The 20,479-nt window shown below is 41.1% G+C and overlaps 3 protein-coding genes across 3 annotated transcripts; all 3 read right to left on the bottom strand.

Annotated features, from left to right (window-relative positions):
- Positions 1 to 1,556: 1,556 nt before the first annotated feature.
- rab1aa (RAB1A, member RAS oncogene family a) lies at positions 1,557 to 9,152 on the bottom strand. Its single transcript, XM_073493390.1, has 6 exons — positions 8,992 to 9,152; positions 6,128 to 6,200; positions 5,893 to 5,988; positions 5,702 to 5,797; positions 4,770 to 4,901; positions 1,557 to 2,942 (listed from the first exon to the last, which is right to left on the bottom strand). Exons 1-6 carry the CDS (start codon positions 9,003 to 9,005, stop codon positions 2,745 to 2,747), a joined length of 609 nt encoding a protein of 202 aa, XP_073349491.1. The 5' UTR covers positions 9,006 to 9,152; the 3' UTR covers positions 1,557 to 2,744.
- A 1,249-nt stretch (positions 9,153 to 10,401) lies between these two features.
- LOC141018319 (E3 ubiquitin-protein ligase TRIM21-like) lies at positions 10,402 to 15,853 on the bottom strand. Its single transcript, XM_073493290.1, has 2 exons — positions 15,649 to 15,853; positions 10,402 to 12,767 (listed from the first exon to the last, which is right to left on the bottom strand). Exon 2 carries the CDS (start codon positions 12,763 to 12,765, stop codon positions 11,122 to 11,124), a length of 1,644 nt encoding a protein of 547 aa, XP_073349391.1. The 5' UTR covers positions 12,766 to 12,767; positions 15,649 to 15,853; the 3' UTR covers positions 10,402 to 11,121.
- A 946-nt stretch (positions 15,854 to 16,799) lies between these two features.
- Positions 16,800 to 19,459, bottom strand: LOC141000357 (E3 ubiquitin-protein ligase TRIM39-like). Its single transcript, XM_073471067.1, has 2 exons — positions 19,411 to 19,459; positions 16,800 to 18,422 (listed from the first exon to the last, which is right to left on the bottom strand). The coding sequence occupies exon 2, from the start codon at positions 18,411 to 18,413 to the stop codon at positions 16,800 to 16,802; it is 1,614 nt and encodes a 537-aa protein (XP_073327168.1). The 5' UTR covers positions 18,414 to 18,422; positions 19,411 to 19,459.
- Between the last annotated feature and the right edge of the window lie 1,020 nt (positions 19,460 to 20,479).

Here is a 20,479-nt window from a genome sequence, read left to right as displayed (position 1 = left end):
CCGTTTTAAATATTACCTTGTACAAATGAGACACAATCAACAACACTCGAATCATGTTTCTGGGATGTGTGTTGTCGTACCTGGCAACCCAACCCAGAGGAGAGGTGAGCGTGTGCTAACGACCCTGCCTGACGTTCCCGATCAGCTCAAATCCTCCATTTTGCTTCTGAAAATGTCCCGAGAAGAAGAAATCAGCTTTGTTTGTTTGTTTGTTTGTTTGCTTGACTGTGAGCTGTGACTTTAAGACCAACTGAAAGATATTTTACTTCCACATCGTGGTGGTGCTGTGGGGTTGGTAGGTTGTGAGGGCTCATGTTGGCAAACCTCAGAAACAGATCAGAAAACTGTCAGTTCTTGTAAAATAATTAAAACATCGCTCAATCTGTTAATAGACCAGGCCCACAGCTCTGGGTGATGAGTGTGATTTGAGACATTATGCTGAATAAATAAACGTGACGTGACTCTGAGAGGATGTGGAGCTCCTTTCAGGAGTTTGAATCTTGTTCTCAGAGGTCAGATGTTTTGATAGTTTTAATTTTAGACCATATATGTTCTTGGATTTTGGATTATGTCGTGTTAAGAAATGTGTTTTCTTCACCTGGTTTTAAAGGCTGCGTTACACTGAAGTGTTTCTATTGACTGTTCTACTTGTTATACTTGTCTTTACCCACTTGATGATTATTGATCAGAAATCTCATTGTGTTTATATTTTGTGAAAGTACCAATAGTCAACCCTCCAATATTGTTCATCCATATTGAGGTATTCGGTCAAAAATAATGTGATATTTGATTTTGTTGCCCAGCTGAACATTTATAAAGTGCCTGGAGGAGATTTCAAAATATCAAGATAAATATTGTGTTTCTGGATAAAACCTAAAAATCAGTGGTCGACTGATACTGAGACTGAAAACTGACCTCTGGGACATTCAACAACCAGTGATGAAGTACAATTTACTCAAGTACTGTTCAATGTTCAGGTACTTTACTTGGGTATTTCCTTTATCCTTCCTGCTACTTTTCTCTCTACTACATGTATTTGATCAGATTATTCAGTGTTTATAGGCTGTTAATTGTGACCAATCAGAGAGTGTTGTGGGCGGGACATTGTGTGAGAGGATGTTGCATCAGTATAACTTTTTAAATACGTTTATTTTAATCAACAATGTGACAGAAATATCACCGATACTGAGTCAGAAATGTGCTGAATATCGGCCCTGATAATGAGTAAACTCTTACTAAAATATTGTGATATTTTAAGACCACTGTCGGCGTTTTAACTGGAACTACTGCATTATTATATGCGATATTGTGAAATGTGACTTCATAGTGATTTGTGTTTTTAAACCCTGAAGTAATGTCAGTACTTTCACATTGTAAAGCTGCTGTATTGAACAGAAGCCTTCAGTGCAGCCTGAGAGATGTGGGCCAAAGATCATCATTCCTCTCAGCTTATGGTCACTGACGGACCGGCTCAACCAAAGCTGCAACTGAGGCCCGACAACAAGTGTGAAGGAAGCGTGCAGATGGGAAATAAAACACACCGTGAGGACGAGCGGTTATCAAAGATCTCCTTCATTGTTTTAATAGTAGACATTGTGCCACAAAAATGTCATGTCATGTCCGCAGCCACAAATCACGTGCCGAGATTACTAATTCCAGCTACTTATCATGTCATTCGCTTCACCTGCTTCTCTACACAATTTTGCAAATCACTTCTTACATTTATGTATAAATATATACAGTTTATAGATTATTCTCGAGCTGGGATGGTGGTTTTCATTTCTCCTGTTGTGGTTGTGCTGTTGGTTGAGAAACATTAGCAGAGAAACACACACGGCTGACGTCACGTCTCCCAATGTAGCACATGCTTATTGTATCGTGGACACCAGCAGAGCACACAGAGCCGAATATAGATATATACAGGAATGTTAACCGCTATCATACAAAGTGGATTCTTTGAGAAGTCACGACTGCGGGCATATGAGGGGAAATATGCCGACAACGCAGGAGCACCGAAGGCATAAATGTCATGTAAATCTCCTGCCACAAAGGCACGTGGTTTTTCAGGGGGCGACTCTGCGAGGGTGGAGCGGGTGACGTTATCGGAGCGTTTCCTGGGTGAAGTTTGAGCCACTCGCTTCTGATCACATGCGGCCGAGGGGAGCATGTGATCAGGTCTAACATGCATGATGCTGGATTAAGCATGTGCTTCATTTGAAGTGCTTACTAATCATATGTTGGAGGAGATTGGGGGCCAAAGTCATGCTGTTCTCCACAGCTGAATAAAGACAACTTTGTGTTTTTTTTTTGTTTTTTTTTTCAGTTTTAGAAAAGTGACTCATTGAACAAAGGAGGGCAAACAATAAAGAAACAAAAAAAGAAAGAAAAGCTGTATACATGTGTTCTCTCTCATTGGTTAACTTCACACACTGTTAAAAATTGTTTACATGTCGTTTTTTTTTTCCAGTATGAGTGTGTTTTGGTAAAGTAAAGAAAAGAACCGCCCGGTGTGTTCTGTGGGTTTGGATGGGCTTACCGTCCTATTGCTGACTTTGAAATGGTGTGGTGGAAATCTGGTGTTGTAGCTGCACACACAATTACAAACCGGTCCACTCAAAGTCTTCGTGTCTTTCCCTCCCTTTCTCTCTCTCTCTCTCTCTCTGGTTCTTTCCCTGTGGAGCATGGTAACATTGAGACTGGTCGTGGGCTCGGGGGTGGATTCAGGTCGTGGCAGTTTTCGGGTCTCAGCAGCAGCCTCCGGACGAGGTGTTCACTGGCTTGCTCTGGATCTTGATGTTGGACTTCTCCGAGGCGCCGGCCGTGGCCCCGGGGCCCATCCTCTTCTTGATCTCGGCCGCCATGGTCATGAAGGCTTGCTCCACGTTGGTGGCACTCTTAGCGCTGGTCTCCAGGAAGGGGATCCCCAGGTTGTCGGCAAATTCCTGGAAGAAGAAGAAGAAGAAGAAGAGTTAAATGAAAGAAAAACCTCGACAACTGAGCAGTCTTTATCTGCTGAGGAAGACTGTGTGATGAGGATGAACGCTCCAGACCTGCTGCTAAACGGACCTCGTGGTGAGATGGTTTTACCAACTGCTGTTCTCAAGGTCCAGAATTTACTTTGAGTCGAACTCCAGGGTTAAATATTCTGAAGCCAACTTAACAAAAGAGGCCCAGTGTAGGGCTGCCACTGTTGACCTGTTGGTCTGTCAGCAGGATTACACTGAAATCACTGAACGGATCTCCATAAAGCTTGAATGGAGGATGTGTCTCAGCCCAGAACTTCTGGACCCCATGAACTTCTGGTGTGGATTCTGATAAAGGGACGGATCCAGGAAGTGTTTCTCACTTTCTTTAACTTTGCGTGACAGGGTGTTTTTCAATAGTTTCATAAATGTGATTTGTCCTGCTGGTGTGGCTGAAAATCAGCAGTTTATTTCTTTAACAACTGGGTTTTAACACAGTTTCCTGTTGCGTTTGACTTGGATGAAGAAAAAGATGTATTTATTAAATTAAAATGTATGATTGGATGCACTTAATGAAAAACTTAGGCATGTGACAATTAGTCTGGAGCCTGGTGAGGCAGTTATTGGTGGTGAGTGATTCAGGGCCATTGAGCTTGACATTGGATCAGGCTCGATGAAATTAAAGGATCTTGTTGGGCCTTGGCGGAGGTATGCGCTCTACTGGGTGCCGTTCTAGTTTTCATTTTCATAGTCGAGAAAATGTCAAAAAAATTGCACATGCATTATCACTGTCCTATTTATTCGCTTTATTTATTATATCTTCCTGAATGTTTGCCTGTTGTATCATAAGCACTTCAGTCAGTACCAGTATAAAAAAACAAACACAGAAAGAAAAGCAGTAAATCTTCACATTAAAGAAGCTGGAACCAGAAAATGTTTTGACATTATGACTTGAAAAATCACTAAACTGATCAACTGATTATCATAATAACTAATTTCCTTTTTAACAAATTACACATAATTTCTAATTTGACGCCACAGACACTAATTACACTGAATCAGGAAACCAACAATTTGCCTGCGTCATCGTTTCCAAATATCTTAGTTTCTGAGTCTCTTCACTCTGGAAGGAGTTTTCAAAAAACGACCCTCTTACATGTGGACCGGGCCTCATGTGTTGTAGTGATGTCGGTCTACTTCAACAACCGGCCGACGGCAGCCGACCTCATTTATTTTATCCACAGACGTAGATTTTTACCCTCATTTGGTGAGTGACGGGTGCCGACTCCGGATCTGGTTATAAAACATGTAGGTTGTTGCAGAGCTGGCAGCTGGAGCCTGACACATCTGCTGCACCTGGTGCCACCATTTATAAATCTAACTGGTTCATTAGGTCGCGGTCGAGGTGCCACCTCTAACTCATGCTGCGAGTGTGTCAGTGGAAACGGGCTGAAACAGTTTGCATGTGACTGACTGAGACAAACAATTCAATACTTGTGAATATAAATATAAAACCGGTTTATGCCGCTTTGATTTCCTCGATGTGACGCAGCTCAGTCAGCAGCTCCTGGACCTCCACACGCTGCTGCTTATATTTTCCACACTGATATCTCACAGTAACAACTGAGCTCATCAGATGTTGGAGGCTCTGACAGGAAGACCGCAGAGATACTCTGCTGCTCAGTCAGCTAATGCTTTATTTCATTATCCTGTTAGCTACAGACAATCTGTCAAACAGCTGCAGGACGCCAGACACAAAGATCCAATATTCCTGTGACACAGCGCAGTGCCATGATGTCCTCTTACCTTCGCTGTGGTGTAATCCACAACCTTCTTCGTTGTGAGGTCACACTTGTTGCCTACTAGCAGCTTGTTGACGTTCTCGCTGGCGTAGCGGTCGATCTCCTGTAGCCACTGTTTGACGTTATTGAAGGACTCCTGAGGACGGGAAGCAGAGAGACGAGGACATTAACTCTGATACCGACGTCTGACAAAAGAAACTATTCAGTCAGACACTTATCTCAATGACATCCAGAACCTACGACGTCTGATGGAGAGAAAAATCACACTTTTCTCTTTAATTGCAGAAACACACACCAATCTGTACTGAAGTGAAGTGAACCAGCAGCTGCCTCGACGTTATAAAACATGGCACACTTTGATGTAACTTCTAACAAAACACTTGAAGAACTATTTGAGAGATGATGTTTCTAATGTCGGGGGGTTTCCCCAGATGTGATGTCGGTTTGTAATTAAGTTACTGGTTATATTTATTAAATACATTTTCTCATGTCAGTGTTTTGAATTTCAGTTTGATTCATTCGATGAGCAGGACTTTGTCACGTTTAACAAGATACTTTTTGGTGTTAAGAAAATACGACTGTTTCTCCATCAGGCTGTTCTTGATCTTTCTTTCAGTGAAATTTTTGTTGATTAATGACATAAAACAAATGTATGTTCACTGGGTCAGGTATCGTTTAGTGTTTGCTTTCTTATTTCACTTCTTGAAGTAGTTTTTTCTGTTTACTGTTCACTCTCCTCTTCTTATTTGTGACTGTTTACAGCGTTTTATTTTTATTAGAGGTGAACTTTTATCTTCTTTGTTCACAAACACTGTTATCTTATCTTATTAAACGAATTAAATCATCATTACTGTGTGACTGGATGATGACTGGGTGTTGCAGTTCTTTAAGGACCTGGTGAGATCCCAACATTAAAACCAGCTGAGCTGCACTCACCTGATCTGTCACATCATAAACTACTATAATGCCGTGCGCTCCTCTGTAGTAACTGGACGTGATGGTGCGGAACCGCTCCTGACCAGCCGTGTCCCACTGAGAAGACAAAGCAGAACACGTCAGCTCGACCCGACACAAAGCAGTCCACAGTTTATCACTGCTTATCAGTTTACAGCCGCCGTGCTCCTTACAATCTGAAGCTTTATGGTCTTTCCGTCCAGCTCGATGGTCCTGATCTTGAAGTCCACACCGATGGTACTAATGTAGCTCTCTGTGTACGTGTCATCCTAAAACAAACACACACACACACACACACACAGGTGAGTCTGGGTGGTAAGTATGACACATGCAGGGTTATCAACCATCACAGTGCTGACAGGGAGAAAACACCTGTTATGTAATAACAGCTGAAACACAGACACTTACTGCAAACCGGAGGAGGAGACAAGACTTTCCGACACCAGAATCACCGATCAGGAGCAGTTTGAATAAATAGTCACTGTGAAGAAAGAGGAGGAGAAATCAGAAACACAGAATTATTATTAAAACACCTGCAGGGCACCAAACATTACACACGTCAGCTTCATCGATCAATCATTTAGTCGACAAAATATCAAAACAATCGTTAAAAAATGCTCATAAAAGTTTCCCAGAGCTCAAAGTGACGGTCCAGAACACAAAGACTCATTTACTGAAGCTGAGATCTTCAACACAGACTGTCACGTGGTCTCAAATAGAGCTGCCACGATTATTCGATCGACAACTATTTTGATAATCGATTAGTCATCTCAGTCATTTTTTCAAGCAAACCTGTCCAACATTTCCTGGCTGCAGCTTCCTAAACGTGAGGATTTGCTGCTTTTCTTCATCATCTGTGACACTGACTGAAGACTTCTTTGGTTTTGGACTGTTGGTTGGACAAAATAAACATTTGTAAGACGTCATTTTGGGCTCTGGGAAACTGTGCTGTACGATATAAAGTGAAAATTGCTCCTCACATTTTCCCAGAGCTCAAAGTGACGTCTTCAAATGTCTTCTTTTGTCCAACAAACACTCAACGTGTGTTTTCTGTTCATTTACCGATTGATTTTTCTTTCTGTCAATCAATTTAATTCCGCCCTCTTTTTATTTTCATTTTATTACCGACTCTGTTTTATTGGCATCATGGCCGTTATTAATTCTTCTTGTCATTATTGTTATGATTAATGACTCTGACTCACAGTTACTATAACTGCCAGAGAGGACGCTGCTGTGCTTTGTCTGGTTGTGATAGTTTTGTGTGTCGTATGTGTGATCGTCACGTCTCTTATACCTGTTGTTACGTCACAAAAACAAAAAATAAAGTTTGATTTTAAAAAAAGAGGAGAAAAATATCCGTCACATCTTAAAATGTCTTTTTTTCAAAATCCAAACATATTCACATTTTAATAATATAAAACAGAAGACGGCTCACAAAGAACCTGAGAACATTTTTAACTGATGAATATCTTAAATGATTAATCACCTGTTCAAATTTACTGACATTTCCCGTCAGTCGATTATTCATCTCAACACTGAATAGAATAATTTTATGACTAATACACTCATCCATTCATAATTGTCAGTACTCAGTACAATACTTGTTGGGCACAACCCTGCTAGCAACAACTGTACAATTTAACAACATACAGCTAAACAGAAGATCAATGTCAAAGATTACATTTAGTCAGTTGATTAAAACAGTCGATCAACAGAAGATTAATTACCAACATGATTAGGGCTGCAACAGTTTCATGTTCTTACAGTATATAACACAATTATTATCATCGTCATCATCTACAGTGACGCTTTAAAGACTACAAATTTAAGGTTCGTCTTTCTGGTTGAACACTTTATTATTATCATCATGTAAAATGAAACTTAATATAAACTTGAAGTGTATAACTTGTTAATAACACTGATATGGTAGAATTCAATACAGTAAATAAGAAAATGTACAACAAACCGTCATTCTCATACCTGTTGTACCTGAAGAGGAGCTGGAAATATTCATACTTAACCAGTCCGGCTTTTATATAATGTCTCATAATTGTTATGGTTTTAATGTTTATACTTACTTTGATTTATTTAGTTTTTATTCTTTTTACTTTATTTTATACTGATTTTTATTGTTGTTATTCTTTTGTTACTTTTTATAAACTTTTTAAATTAAATTTTATGTTGATATTTTATTTCATTACTATCATTATTTCTATTGCTTGTTTTTGTCTTGTTATTATTTCAGCTATTCATTTTATTACAGTTGCTGTGTTTTCCTCTCTGAACCTGTTTTTCTCCCCCAATCACCTGTAAAGCATTTTGGTTTGTCTGAAAGCTGCTATATAAATAAAGTTTGACTGATTGAAACCAGCCACTCCTGAACATTATTCAACATGTTGGATATTTATCTCGCATAAACACCAAACACGACCAGGTTCACCTCCTCACATGAGAAGATTTCTCGCTTTTCTCGGTTTTAATGAGTGTAAATTGAGTATTTCGGTGATTTTTAACTGTTGATCGCTCAAAACAAACAGTTTGAGGACGTCTCTTTGCACATTTGTCCTTTTTCGCAACCCTTCGGCACATTTTATTGAGTACACAACTAATCCGTTAATCAGAACAATCAACAGATTGATCCATAATGTAAATAGTTATTAGTTTGAGCCCTGTAGTGGAGCAACACACAGGCTGACATTACCTAACTGACTCCACATCAGCAGCAAATGTAGTAACTTCCTGTTTGCGTTGGATAAATGATACGAAAATATCCGTTGCACCGACTCCAGATCAGTGAAGATACGTTCATTAGCTTCGTGTTTACCGACAGGAATCGGTCCTGAACCATTAACCCGTCACTGCGTTTCTGACCGAGCAACTATCTCAACAACAAAATCCTCAACAGTGTCAAGTAACGCTACGTAGCTGCTCGGTTAGCATGCTAACGCTACTTCCATTTAAGTTCCCGTAAGTGAGCTAACACGCTTTGTAGACGGAACACAAACGATGAGTCGGTACAATCGGTGTTATATTGACCGGAAAATGTTGACGAACGTGAGTTTTGTGATAAACATCCGCGCTGTCATTTGATAGTGCGCACAGCCCACCCCAGCGCTCAGCTCGCTAACTTAGCACAGGAGACAAAGCAGCTGACGTTCATTTTGTACACAGCCCACCGGTCCGCCCGGCTAGCTAGCGTTAGCTTAGCTTCCCCCGGCTAAGCTGACAGCTCAGCCGGACCTGTCATAAACGTCATCAAAATTCCCACTTACTATTCGGGATTCATCGTTGACTACAGGTTATAAACCGTTGTTAGTGAGAATGCAGCTGGATGCCGTCGCAGGTGAAGCTCGGAGGCGACCTCGTAGTCAACACAAAACACCGTTTTTCTGTGAGGAGCTGGCTAAACTGTTTGTCGCAGCCAGAGCAGCATAATCGAATCAAATATGGCTGTCAGCATTACCTACCCGGAAATACCAGAGCGTGGGAATCATGGGTAATGGAGTCTTTTGGCAATGGGCGTTCACAGCACAGAGGCTTCTTATGTTGGACTGTGATGTCTTTGCTCCGCTTGTGTTTAGATTTTTTTGTGCCTAGTGAACAAGATATAAGCTTCATCCTTATGTTTTTATTTTTATATAAACCCCCTTTATTTATCTTATATCCTCCCTGAGATTGTGTATGTTTTTAAATCGATAAACATAAATAAATAAATAAAAAAACAGCACAGAGGTATTTGAATTTTGTTGTTAAAGTACTGGAGAAAGTATGTTACGTGAATAAAAGCACTGGTACCACACTGTAAAAATAAAAGTCCTGCATTGAAAATGATAACGATAGTAAATGTATGTAGTATTATTTTATTATATTTCTATTTACTTTTATGTACTTTTCTAAAGTACATTGCTACACACCGTGTGTGTATTATAACTATAGGTGCAATTATCATGTGTGATTCTCCTCCTTGGTCATATCTGTGAGTAAAAGGCAAATAGTGCATAAAGTATATAGTCTTATTGAATTTCCCTGCTAAATTAAAGACTTATTAAAGGGATTAAAGACTTATTTTACCTTACCTCATCTTATCTTATCTTATCTTATCTTATCTTATCTTATCTTATCTTATCTTATCTTATCTTACCTTACCTTACCTTATCTTATCTGGTACATTTAGGGAAATTCAGCCAAGGCTACTTGAAGAATTGAAAGTAAAAGTACTCACTGTAGAAGAAAGTCCCCTGCGACCGTTAATCTATGTCACATCACTTCTGACTCATGCGTGTAAAAGCAGGATGTCACTGTTGTAGGCGGTTGAGGTGGAACCCATTTTGAACTATTTTGTATTATATGACTGCAACTAAAGACTATTGCATTATGAAGTGTTTCTTCTTTTCTTAATCATTAAACCAAACGTACAGTTTGTATTTGAAATAGTTTTGTCCCCCAAAGAAGAATAATTTAAGATAAAAGCAAGAAAAAAACTACCAAACATAGAGAGTAGTCCTCGCAGCTCTGACTTTACTGGATCAAACTTTTGTGATAGGCTTTTCCAAAGTTATGAACAATATTATATAGTTTACAGTATCTTTGGATAAATGTGCAAAGATAAGTCCAGTACATAAAATATTCTTTATTGGCACACACAATCATACTCAGGACAACATAATCACACTTGTTCTGTGCAGTAAACTCATCACTGAGGAGCAGTGGGCAGCCACAGCTGGTGACTCTCTGTTGTTTCACCATTATGAGCAAAACCTTTCACATTACAGAGTCATTAATCCACTGATAATACCAAAAAATATAAACACCTTTTGGTGTTGGATATTAGATATGAATGACTCAAGTACATCCAAAACAAAGATTTTTTTCATTTGTTTTTGTTTTTTAAATTTCTATAAAGCATTAAAAAAGTAGCCGATAATTAATGTGAGAAACTCAGATTGCAAAATGACATTGTTTTCATGCATTTGTGTTAAAATCAAACATATTTTACACTGATCAGACACAAAAGTACTGTATACATAGAGTATCAACCTCAACATGAATAAATCATGAAATAAATGCATTTCATGATGTTTTGTACACATATTAAAGCCAGAGGAAACTTATGGTACATTGAGCTACACCTGTAGACGCTACACCTCCAGATAAAACACAAGTATTCAAAATGTCCATCATTTTATACACGTTTCTACTCACTTCCAGAGACATTGGTGCGTCTCACAGGGTTGCAGAGGTTAAATAATCAGCATGTAGAATCACATGTAGTATAATAACAAAAAGACAACAACCAAATCAATCAGAATCAGAAGAAAACAAACAAAATCCACCGAGCACTACCAATTAATCTGTTCGACTGCTTAGCACTGAGCACTTTCGTGCTAATTTAAGTAATTGATCTAAGTATTTCTACCGACAGGGGTGATGATCAGAGGGGTGGAGTTTTTACCACCATCATTAGGACAAGGACCAAAGAAAGGATAAAGTTTCTCAGTGAAGCAGCAGCCAGTGAAGCGATACATAAGAGCTGCAGCATCTACGTCATAAAAAGAGACCAGACCCTCCTCATAATCCATAAACACCCCCACCTTCTGAGGCCGAGACTTCAGAGAGAGACGGACTGAAGGGTCAGCAAGAGCTTTGTACTCATTTCTGTTTCTCAAACATATTGTCCAGTAACCATCCTGAGGCGTGAGTGGGATGTTCTCTTTCCTGTTGATCGACTCTCTCACCACTCCTAAAGTCCATGAAGTCTTTCTTTTAACTTGAACCTCGTAGTAAAATCTGCCTGAAGAGAAACTCTGCTTTCCTAGGACACAGGGCCTGGCAAAAAACCTCGCTGGGTTGTATGGTAGATTCTTCTTCTCATCACAATGATTGACTTGTTTCCCATCATGAGACAGAATGAGTTGAGGATTTGCTGTATCAGGATCAAGAGTCACATTTATGGCATATCGTTGGACCCTCTTCAGCTCAGCTTCAAACATCTTCTTCATCTCTTTACTGAGTGTCTCCTCCAGCTGAGCCACAGCTCTCACCACAGTCCCCTCATGTGACGGAGGATGGAAGCTGACCTCTGTCCAGTTCTTGGTGGGCGGAGCAGCATTCAGGGATGGGAGGCGCTGGAGAAGATGGAGGTGGTCTTCAGAGTGTGAGAGCTGCTCCAGCTCAGTGCTTCTCTTCTTCAGCTCAGAGATTTCCTGTTCCAGCTCTCTGATGAAGTCTTCAGCACGTCTCTCTGTCAATCTCTGCCTCTCTTCGATCGCCTCTATGAGCTCATTCATGCCTCTCTGAACAGACTCAATCAAAGTTGTGAAGAGTCGAACACCTTCTGCAATCTCACCTTCTGCTTTTTCATTGCTGAATTTGAGTGACCGTTTGATCTTCTGAATCCTTAGTTGTCTCTCCTGGATCATCTGCTGAACTTCAGCCTCTGTCTTCCCCAGCTCTGCCTTCTTTTCTTCACATTCCTCTTTCAGAGAAACAACATCATGTGTCTTGTGGTCTAAAACAGGACAGAGAACACAGACACACATCTGGTCGGTCTTACAGAACAGCTCCAGAGGTTTATCGTGCTTCAGACACATCCTGTCCTCCAGGTTCTCCACAGGGTCGATCAGCTGATGTCTTTTCAGGCCTGAAGCTGTCAGATGAGGCTCCAGGTGAGTCCCACAGTAGGAGGCCAGACACACCAGGCAGGACTTCAGGGCCTTCAGTTTGGGTCCAGTGCAGACGTCACAGGGAACTTCTCCTGGTTTGGACACTTGTTGCTCTGAGCTGCTGCTGCTGGCTTTCTGTTGAGCTTCCTCTCTGAACTGGGCAGCCATCTCAGAGATGAAGGTGTTGACGTGCAGCTGAGGTCTTGTGTTGAAAACCTCTTTACACATGGGACACAGGTACTGGTCATTATTATTCCAGTGTTCAGTGATGCAGGTTTTGCAGAAGTTGTGTCCACATGATGTGGTGACAGGATCAGTGAACACATCCAGACAGATGGAGCACAGAAACTGATCTTCAGACAGCAGACAGTTGGCTGCAGCCATATCTAAACAGTGAGAAACAAACATGAAAGCGTTAAAAACCATCAAACATAAGTCTTTTTTTTTGTTTTGAGGAACATTTGAGTCTTTATTCTTGCAGCCTTAGAACAATAGGGACCTACAGTAGCTCAGCTGTGACTGTGAAGGAGAAGATGAAGAGAAACCAGTAGGAAACAAACAGCCACCTGCTTGAGTGCAGATGGAGGGCAAGGAGCCTATAGCCTATAACCCTTTTATAGGTCTCTTGATGGAGGATAGGAAAAGATTTATGATACATTTAAACCATGTTGGCCTTTGTGGATTACGACCTTCGAAGGATGCAGCTCCTAAATTGAGATACGGCTTCAGGTTCACTCAATAATACACAGGAAGCACTATCACAAACTCATAAACTGCTGATGGTCTGTGTTGTCTATGGTTGCCCGAACCTTCGTCTGCTGTCTGGAGGAGTGCAGTCTGATAATGCCAGTTTGTGCAGTGACCACTTTGTTTCCTTACTTTGTAATGATAAAGTTATTTTTCCTTTCTTTTGTTGGACTCTGTGCCCTTGTAACTGAACAAAAGTAACTATCCTCCATCTCATTCATTCTGCATTCTCTGAGACAAACCAAAACAACTGATAAGACAGCCCTCGGGAGGAGAACTACTACTGCCTGAGATAAGCTTCGAACAGAGAAGATAGCTGTGCCAGTAGGAGGAGGAGGACTCTTCACCACCGCCATCTTCGCCCCCCAAAGAGGAGTGCCCTCTGGTCTCAACAGGAGGGAACACCCAACTCTCCGCCCTCTCCAGTAAGCTCTCCTCCCCCCTCCTGGATATCATGGACGAGGCTGAATGCCACCGTACCAGGTACAGGAGCTGTGTTATCCATGTGTCCACCTAAAACCAACTCTAACACCATGACACAGTTTGATCCAATCAATGACGAAAACCTGCAAGAGATAATACAACATTTGAAATCTTCCTCCTGCTGCCTTGATATTTTACCAGCAGGTTTCTTCAAAAAAGTTACAGATTGCATGACTCCAGATCTGCTACAGATTGTCAACATGTCTCTTCTTTCAGGTGTCTTCCCCCAAGCCATGAAAACTGCAGCTATTAAACCACTCCTGAAGAAGAACAATCTAGACACATCAGTAATGAATAATTATAGGCCCATATCAAACCTCCCTATTTTAAATAAAATCATTGAAAAAGCTGTTTTTCAACAGCTGAACAATTACTTAATAATGAATGGCTGTGGCAGTGACAGTGGCAAAATTTCAGTCTTAGTATTGCTGGACCTCAGTGCTGCGTTTGACATGGTCGACCACAACATACTACTGGACCGACTGGAGAACTGGGTGGGACTCTCTGGTACAGCACTAAATTGGTTTAATTCCTATCTAAATGATAGAGACTACTTTGTGTCTATTGGTAATTACACATCTGAATGGATGAAAATGACAAGCGGAGTACCCCAGGGGTCCATTCTGGGGCCTCTACTATTCAACATTTACATGCTTCCTACATTAGCTCAGATAATGGAGAACAACAAAATATGTTGCCATAGTTACGCAGACGACCTAAAAATTTACATAACCATATCACAAGGGGACTATAATCTTATATATAAACGTATCCATGCATTTATCTTCAGCAGACTCGACTACTGTAACGGTGTCTTTACAGGACTCTCTAAAAAATCCATCAGACAGCTGCAGCTGATCCAGAACGCTGCTGCTCGAGTCCTAACAAGAACCAAGAAAGTAGATCACATCACTCCAGTTCTCAGATCTTTACACTGGCTTCCTATCAGTCAAAGAATAGATTTCAAAATCCTGCTGTTGGTTTATAAAGCACTGAGTGGTTTCTGATCTGCTGCCACGTTATGAACCATCCAGACCTCTGAGGGTGTCAGGTTCAGGTCTGCTTTCAGTCCCTAGAGTCAAAAGTAAACATGGAGACGCAGCGTTCAGTTATTATGAACCACACATCTGGAACAAACTCTCAGAAAACTGCAGGTCTGCTCCAACTGTCAACTCTTTTAAATCAATACTGAAGACCTTTCTGTTTGCCACTGCCTTTCACTGAAACAATTTTAAGGCCTTGAGCTGCACTGTGACTTTTATTTTCTAGTCTTGTCTCTTTTATTTTATTTTAGCCTACTTTCCTATTTTTTTAACTTGTTTTAATGTTTTGTGTCTTGATGTTTTCCCACTTGTTTTTAATGTCTTTTAAATGCAGTTTTTTATTTCTTTTAATGTAATTTTTATGCCCCTGTAAAGCACTTTGAGTTGCCTTGTGTCTGAATTGTGCTGTACAGATAAACTTGCCTTGCCTTTCACTTCTGCTCTCCAGCTGAATTTCAGGAATCATCAGCATTGCATGACTGCAAACAACCTATTCAAACGTTAATATGCACTGACAACAGCAGGTGGCACTTTGACTGAACTTTGCAACTCCAGTGGTTGTAATAAAGGGAAGTCAAGTGTTCATGAACACAAATACTAATGCATCCGAACAACTCGTGGCATTAAATGGTACGTTTTGAGTGACAAAACCTGAAGGATAACCACAATGAATAAATCATTTATGTCACAAGAGGTTCCTGTCTGAGTTCAGCGAACTTTGTTGTGAATGCTGGTTGTTGAAAAAGGGGAAGGGTGTGCAAGTTTCTGTCAGCTGCTTGAAGGAGGACACATGCCAACATTAAAAAAATGAACATCTGCAACACTGCGGGGCTCCCAAGTTATTTTTAAAAGTAATTATGTCTAAAAACTGTGTGCGTCCCATACTTAACCCAAATTAAACGGCACAGTAAAGACGTTTAGGGAGCTCCTGAGTGTGGCAGACATTTCTCTTTTACCTTTAGATGTAACAGTAAATATGATCAGACGTACTCACCGGTGTTTGTAAGAGACGCTGCTACACCGTGGAGAGAGGCCTGGTGAATTTACTTTTAGAGAGACTCATCTCGACTTCAGCTCCATCGTCACTCTGACAAACTTTCACTTTCATTGGAGGGATTTTTGTTGAGCCTGTCCTCTCTTTGCTGTGATGCTTGAAAGACTTTTAAGGCAGATTTCCTGTCAGACTGCTTAGTAATCCTGTCACCTCTGGAGCCTCGGACGCACCTTAAACACCAGTTGTTATGACACAAGCTTTGAAGCAGCAGACAGGATCTGATTGGTCTAGCTTGCTGTGGGTTGGATCTGGAGGGTAAAGGCTGTCTGGGATGTAATTTCCCCTTTCATTGTTACTCCCTCATCTTAGTTTTGATTTTCAGGGACCAAACAAAAGATTGACATTCTTGAAATGTTCTGCCTGAGTCACGCAGAATCTAATCAGCAATGGTTGTTGTTTGACAATGAAGACAACAACTCCCATGATCCCACCCTGCTTATGTCTCCTGTATTGTTTGATTGAGAGATAAAATAGAGGCAGAGAAATTAAATATTGTGCGTTTAATCTTTTTAATTGAGTATGTGACAAAAGACTCAGTGATGGGGATTATATATATTTTTATTATAGATATAAGAAGTTACAAGTCAATCAAAGATGAACACAGTCTCAGTTTTTCCTTTCCCTGCCAGTATGTGTTATAAAAACAAAACAAACCCAAAGTTGTCAGATAAAGTGGTATGAAAGGAAATAATATTAATAGGAGAAAAAGATCTGATATGACCAACAGGAAAACCTTGACTCAGATTTGCTGCTTTATCCTTTGAATGGTTTGAATGTGTTTGTAATAATGTTGAGGTTTGTTGGTTGGACTAAACAATCAGTCCAACAATCAATCAGTTAATGGAGAAAACAATCAGCAGAGGAATCCAGAATGAGAAATGATCATTAATTCATTCAGTCGAAAGCTCAAACTAAATCTTCCTCTTTTGACTTGCGAAGGGGAAGTCTTTCAACACAGAAGACTTTCCAAATAAAGTCACAAGACATTTGAGTGTGAAATCATAAAACCTGTGACTTGACTTGAGTCCAAGTTATGTGTCCACACTCGTGTTTGTCATCTTATTTAACACTGAGACAATGAACTGATGAGTCTATAGCGCGATCAGAGGTGCAGAGTTTTTGCCATCGTTATTGAGACCAGGACCAAAGTATGGGACGAGTTTCTCAGTGAAGCAGCAGCCAGTAAAGGAGAAGATGAGAGCTGCAGCATCTACGTCATAAAAGGAGACCAGACCCTCCTCATAATCCACAAACACCCCCACCTTCTGAGGCCGAGACTTCAGAGAGAGACGGACATCAGGGTCATCAAGAGCTTTGTACTCATTTCCATTTCTCAACCACAAACTCCAGTAACCCTCGTCAGGACTCAGTGTGATCAGTCCCTTCCTGTTGGTCGACTCTCTGGCCACTCCTAAATCCCAATCAGACTTTCCTTCAACCTGAACCTCAAAGTAAAATCTGCCTGAAGAGAAACTCTGCTTTCCTAAGACACAGAGACTGGCTGAAAACCTCTCTGGGTTGTCTGGTAGCTTCTTCTTCTCATCACCATGACTCACTTGTTTCCCATCATCAGACAGGATGAGTTCAGGATGTGCGGTATCTGGATCAAGAGTCACATCCACTGCATACTGCTGGACCCTCTTCAGCTCAGCTTCAAGCAGCTTCTTCATCTCTTTACTGAGTGTCTCCTCCAGCTGAGCCACAGCTCTCACCACAGTCCCCTCATGTGATGGATGGACTCTGACTTCTGTCCAGTCCTTGGTGGGTGGTGGTTGTTGGATGTTTAGGGACTGGACACTCTGGAGCAGATGGAGGTGGTCTTCAGAGTGTGAGAGCTTCTCCACCTCAGTCCTTCTCTTCTTCAGCTCAGAGATTTCTTGTTCCAGCTCTTGAATGAAGTCTTCGGCCCGCTTCTCTCGTGTTCTTTGCTTTTCGTTTATCCTCTCAATGAGCTCGGCCTGACTTCTCTCAACAGACTCCTTCAGAGAAGTGAAGACCTGAACACCTTCTGCTATCTCTCTGTCTGCATCGTTCTTACTGAGGTCAACTGACTGTTTGATCTCCTGAATCTTCAGTCGTCTCTTCAGGATCATCTGCTGAACTTCAGCCTCTGTCTTCTCCAGCGCTGCCTTCTTTTCTTCATATTGGTCTTTCAGAGGAACAAACTCATGTGTCTTGTGGTCTAAAACAGGACAGAGAACGCAGACACACATCTGGTCGGTCTTACAGAACAGCTCCAGAGGTTTATCGTGCTTCAGACACATCCTGTCCTCCAGGTTCTCCACAGGGTCGATCAGCTGATGTCTTTTCAGACCTGAAGCTGTCAGGTGAGGCTCCAGGTGAGTCTCACAGTAGGAGACCAGACACACCAGGCAGGACTTCAGGGCCTTCAGTTTGGGTCCAGTGCAGACGTCACAGGGAACTTCTCCTGGTTTGGACACTTGTTGCTCTGAGCTGCTGCTGCTGGCTTTCCGTCCAAACTGAGCAGCCATCTCAGCGATGAAAGTGTTGACTCGCAGCTGAGGTCTCGTGTGGAAAACCTTTGCACATATGGGACACCGACACAGGTTGGTATTCCAGTGTTCAGTGATGCAGGTTTTGCAGAAGTTGTGTCCACATGATGTGGTGACAGGATGAGTGAACACATCCAGACAGATGGAGCACAGAAACTGATCTTCAGACAGCAGACAGTTGGCTGCAGCCATATCTCCACACTGAGAACAAAAGTGAGAGTGAGGAAACAGATTTTTATTGCAGAAATGTCCGTCTTAAACTGAAGTTCACCTGCCAGCCGTATCACTGCACAGAAGAAAGTGTGCATCTACTCATGGACGAGAGGCATCGTGACAGCGCGAGATGTAAACACCAGCTATCTTAGTGAGCTTAGTTAGCTTAGTTAGCTAGCCTCTCGTCCATGAGTAGATGCACATTTCCTTCTGTGCAGTGACACAGAAAGAAAATAGTTCCTACATGAAACTGCTCACAACAAGCTCTGGGGCTTATTTTTGGTAACTGGGTCATGATTTCTTCAGAAAGAGACGGTGCTGTTGAGATTTGAAATTGAAGAGAAAACAAACATTTCTACGGCCGATATCTGCAAAACTCTGCAACTCACACCAAAACAATCCAGATGGATCAATAACACCACGGGTAAGAAATGTGTGTTTTTCAGCAAACTGAAGCTCTGACTTGTTTGGTTCTTGTTCGCAGCAGTAAAGGCTGAAGAACCAGGCAGCACCACAGACTCATCACATTACTCTGTCTAATAAAACTCAGTGGCACATTAACAGAAATAGAGATTGAGGTTGACCAAGAGAACCGGTGGGTCAGTACTATGAGCTGGACCGTCCTGCAGGCTCGTTACATGTTTACCACAAAGATCCTCATTATTAAATGAGGGAGTATTCTTGTTTTAACAACACTACAGCACCTCTTAATCATTTGTTATGTCTGTTATTAAAAAGTAATTCCACTTTAATTAACTTGTTCCTCCATTTAATCTCACATTTCTTGTTTTGTTCCCCCATAATTACATTATTGAACATTTTTAAGCTCTTTTTGATAAATATATTAAACACTGTTTGTTGCTGGTGGTTTTATTTTTTAGCATAAACTAAAAGAAGTGTTCATTTCTCAGTAGATGAAAGAAATAAACACAGCTGAAGTTGGTTTGTTGTGTACATGATCGTGAGCTGTACTCACCAGTGTTTGGCAGAGACTCCGTTGTGTTGCTGAGAAAGTCGTGATGAGATTTTTCTTCAGACGGAAATCCTACTGGCAGCTCTGACAAACAACACAACTGTCCTCTGGTGTTGCTCCGCCTGTTTTGTAGGTGAGGTTTTCTGTCCGGCTTCTGCTTTACAGAATCAGAACATAGTGTGATATTTAGTTCTGGTACAAGAGGAAGTCAATATTGAGGGAGCAAAGCACCAAGAGTGTCTGGACTCTTTTCATTTTATCATTTTTTGTTCTTTCTTATTTTTCTTCTACACCAGCTCGTAGAAAACACAGCAGGATATAAGTTGTGTTTGTATATTTCACCAGCAGTTGAAGTGTCTCAGTTGTCACAGTCGGGTCAGTTTGATGAAGTCAAAACAACGAACACTTTGTGTTTTGGCGAAACCACATTTTGGTTTCTTTGGCGATGATTCATGAATGAAACACAGAAACAGGAAGTGAGACATTTCTCAACACACGTTCTCATGATCACTATAGATAGAATGTGATTTAGATTTATTAAATCTAGTGCAGCTATAAGTTTGTTATAATACAGGATTAAACATGACATCAGGTATTTTAACACAGGGACACAAACACATTTATTAAAACAGGTTCAAGGCTTTAACTTTTATATCAACTATACCAACATGAAACAATGTTGATGTAATGTTTGGCGATGGAAACCAAAGGAATGGTCACATCGAACAAAAAGCTGTTTATGTTGTTGATATGTTGATATTTAATGTGTTTTTACTCTCTCACACTATTCCAGTGTTGGTGAGACGCTGAAGTGCAGGAGGATCAGCAGTGTTTCAGATCGCTGTGCTGCCTCCAAGTGGACGAAAATTCAACTGTGTCTTAATGTGCAGACTCGAGGTTTGAAACCAAGTTTAGAAAGTTGAAACGCAGTGATGTAGAGCAGCTTCATCGTCAGTACATTTACAACACAGATCAGCCAGAACATCAAAACGACTGACAGATGAGGTGAGAAAACATTGTTCATCTCGTTCATCCCCTCATTGGAAACTGCTCCCACTGATGGCATTGCCCT

The sequence above is a fragment of the Pagrus major genome, chromosome 1 (genome assembly GCF_040436345.1).
Source record: "Pagrus major chromosome 1, Pma_NU_1.0".
Taxonomy (NCBI): domain Eukaryota; kingdom Metazoa; phylum Chordata; class Actinopteri; order Spariformes; family Sparidae; genus Pagrus; species Pagrus major.
The sequence above is the reverse complement of the archived record's forward strand: the minus strand, read 5'-3'. Positions and strand labels throughout refer to the sequence as shown.

Excerpts from the sequence above, each read along its gene's own strand:
- LOC141000357 (XM_073471067.1), bottom strand. The coding sequence starts at position 18,413 with ATGGCTGCAGCCAACTGTCTGCTGTCTGAAGATCAGTTTCTGTGCTCC.
- LOC141018319 (XM_073493290.1), bottom strand. The coding sequence starts at position 12,765 with ATGGCTGCAGCCAACTGTCTGCTGTCTGAAGATCAGTTTCTGTGCTCC.
- rab1aa (XM_073493390.1), bottom strand. Across the intron at positions 5,798-5,892 it reads AGACCATAAAGCTTCAGATT|TGGGACACGGCTGGTCAGGA; the intron begins GTAAGGAGCACG and ends TTGTCTTCTCAG. Across the intron at positions 4,902-5,701 it reads TTTATGATGTGACAGATCAG|GAGTCCTTCAATAACGTCAA; the intron begins GTGAGTGCAGCT and ends TCCCGTCCTCAG.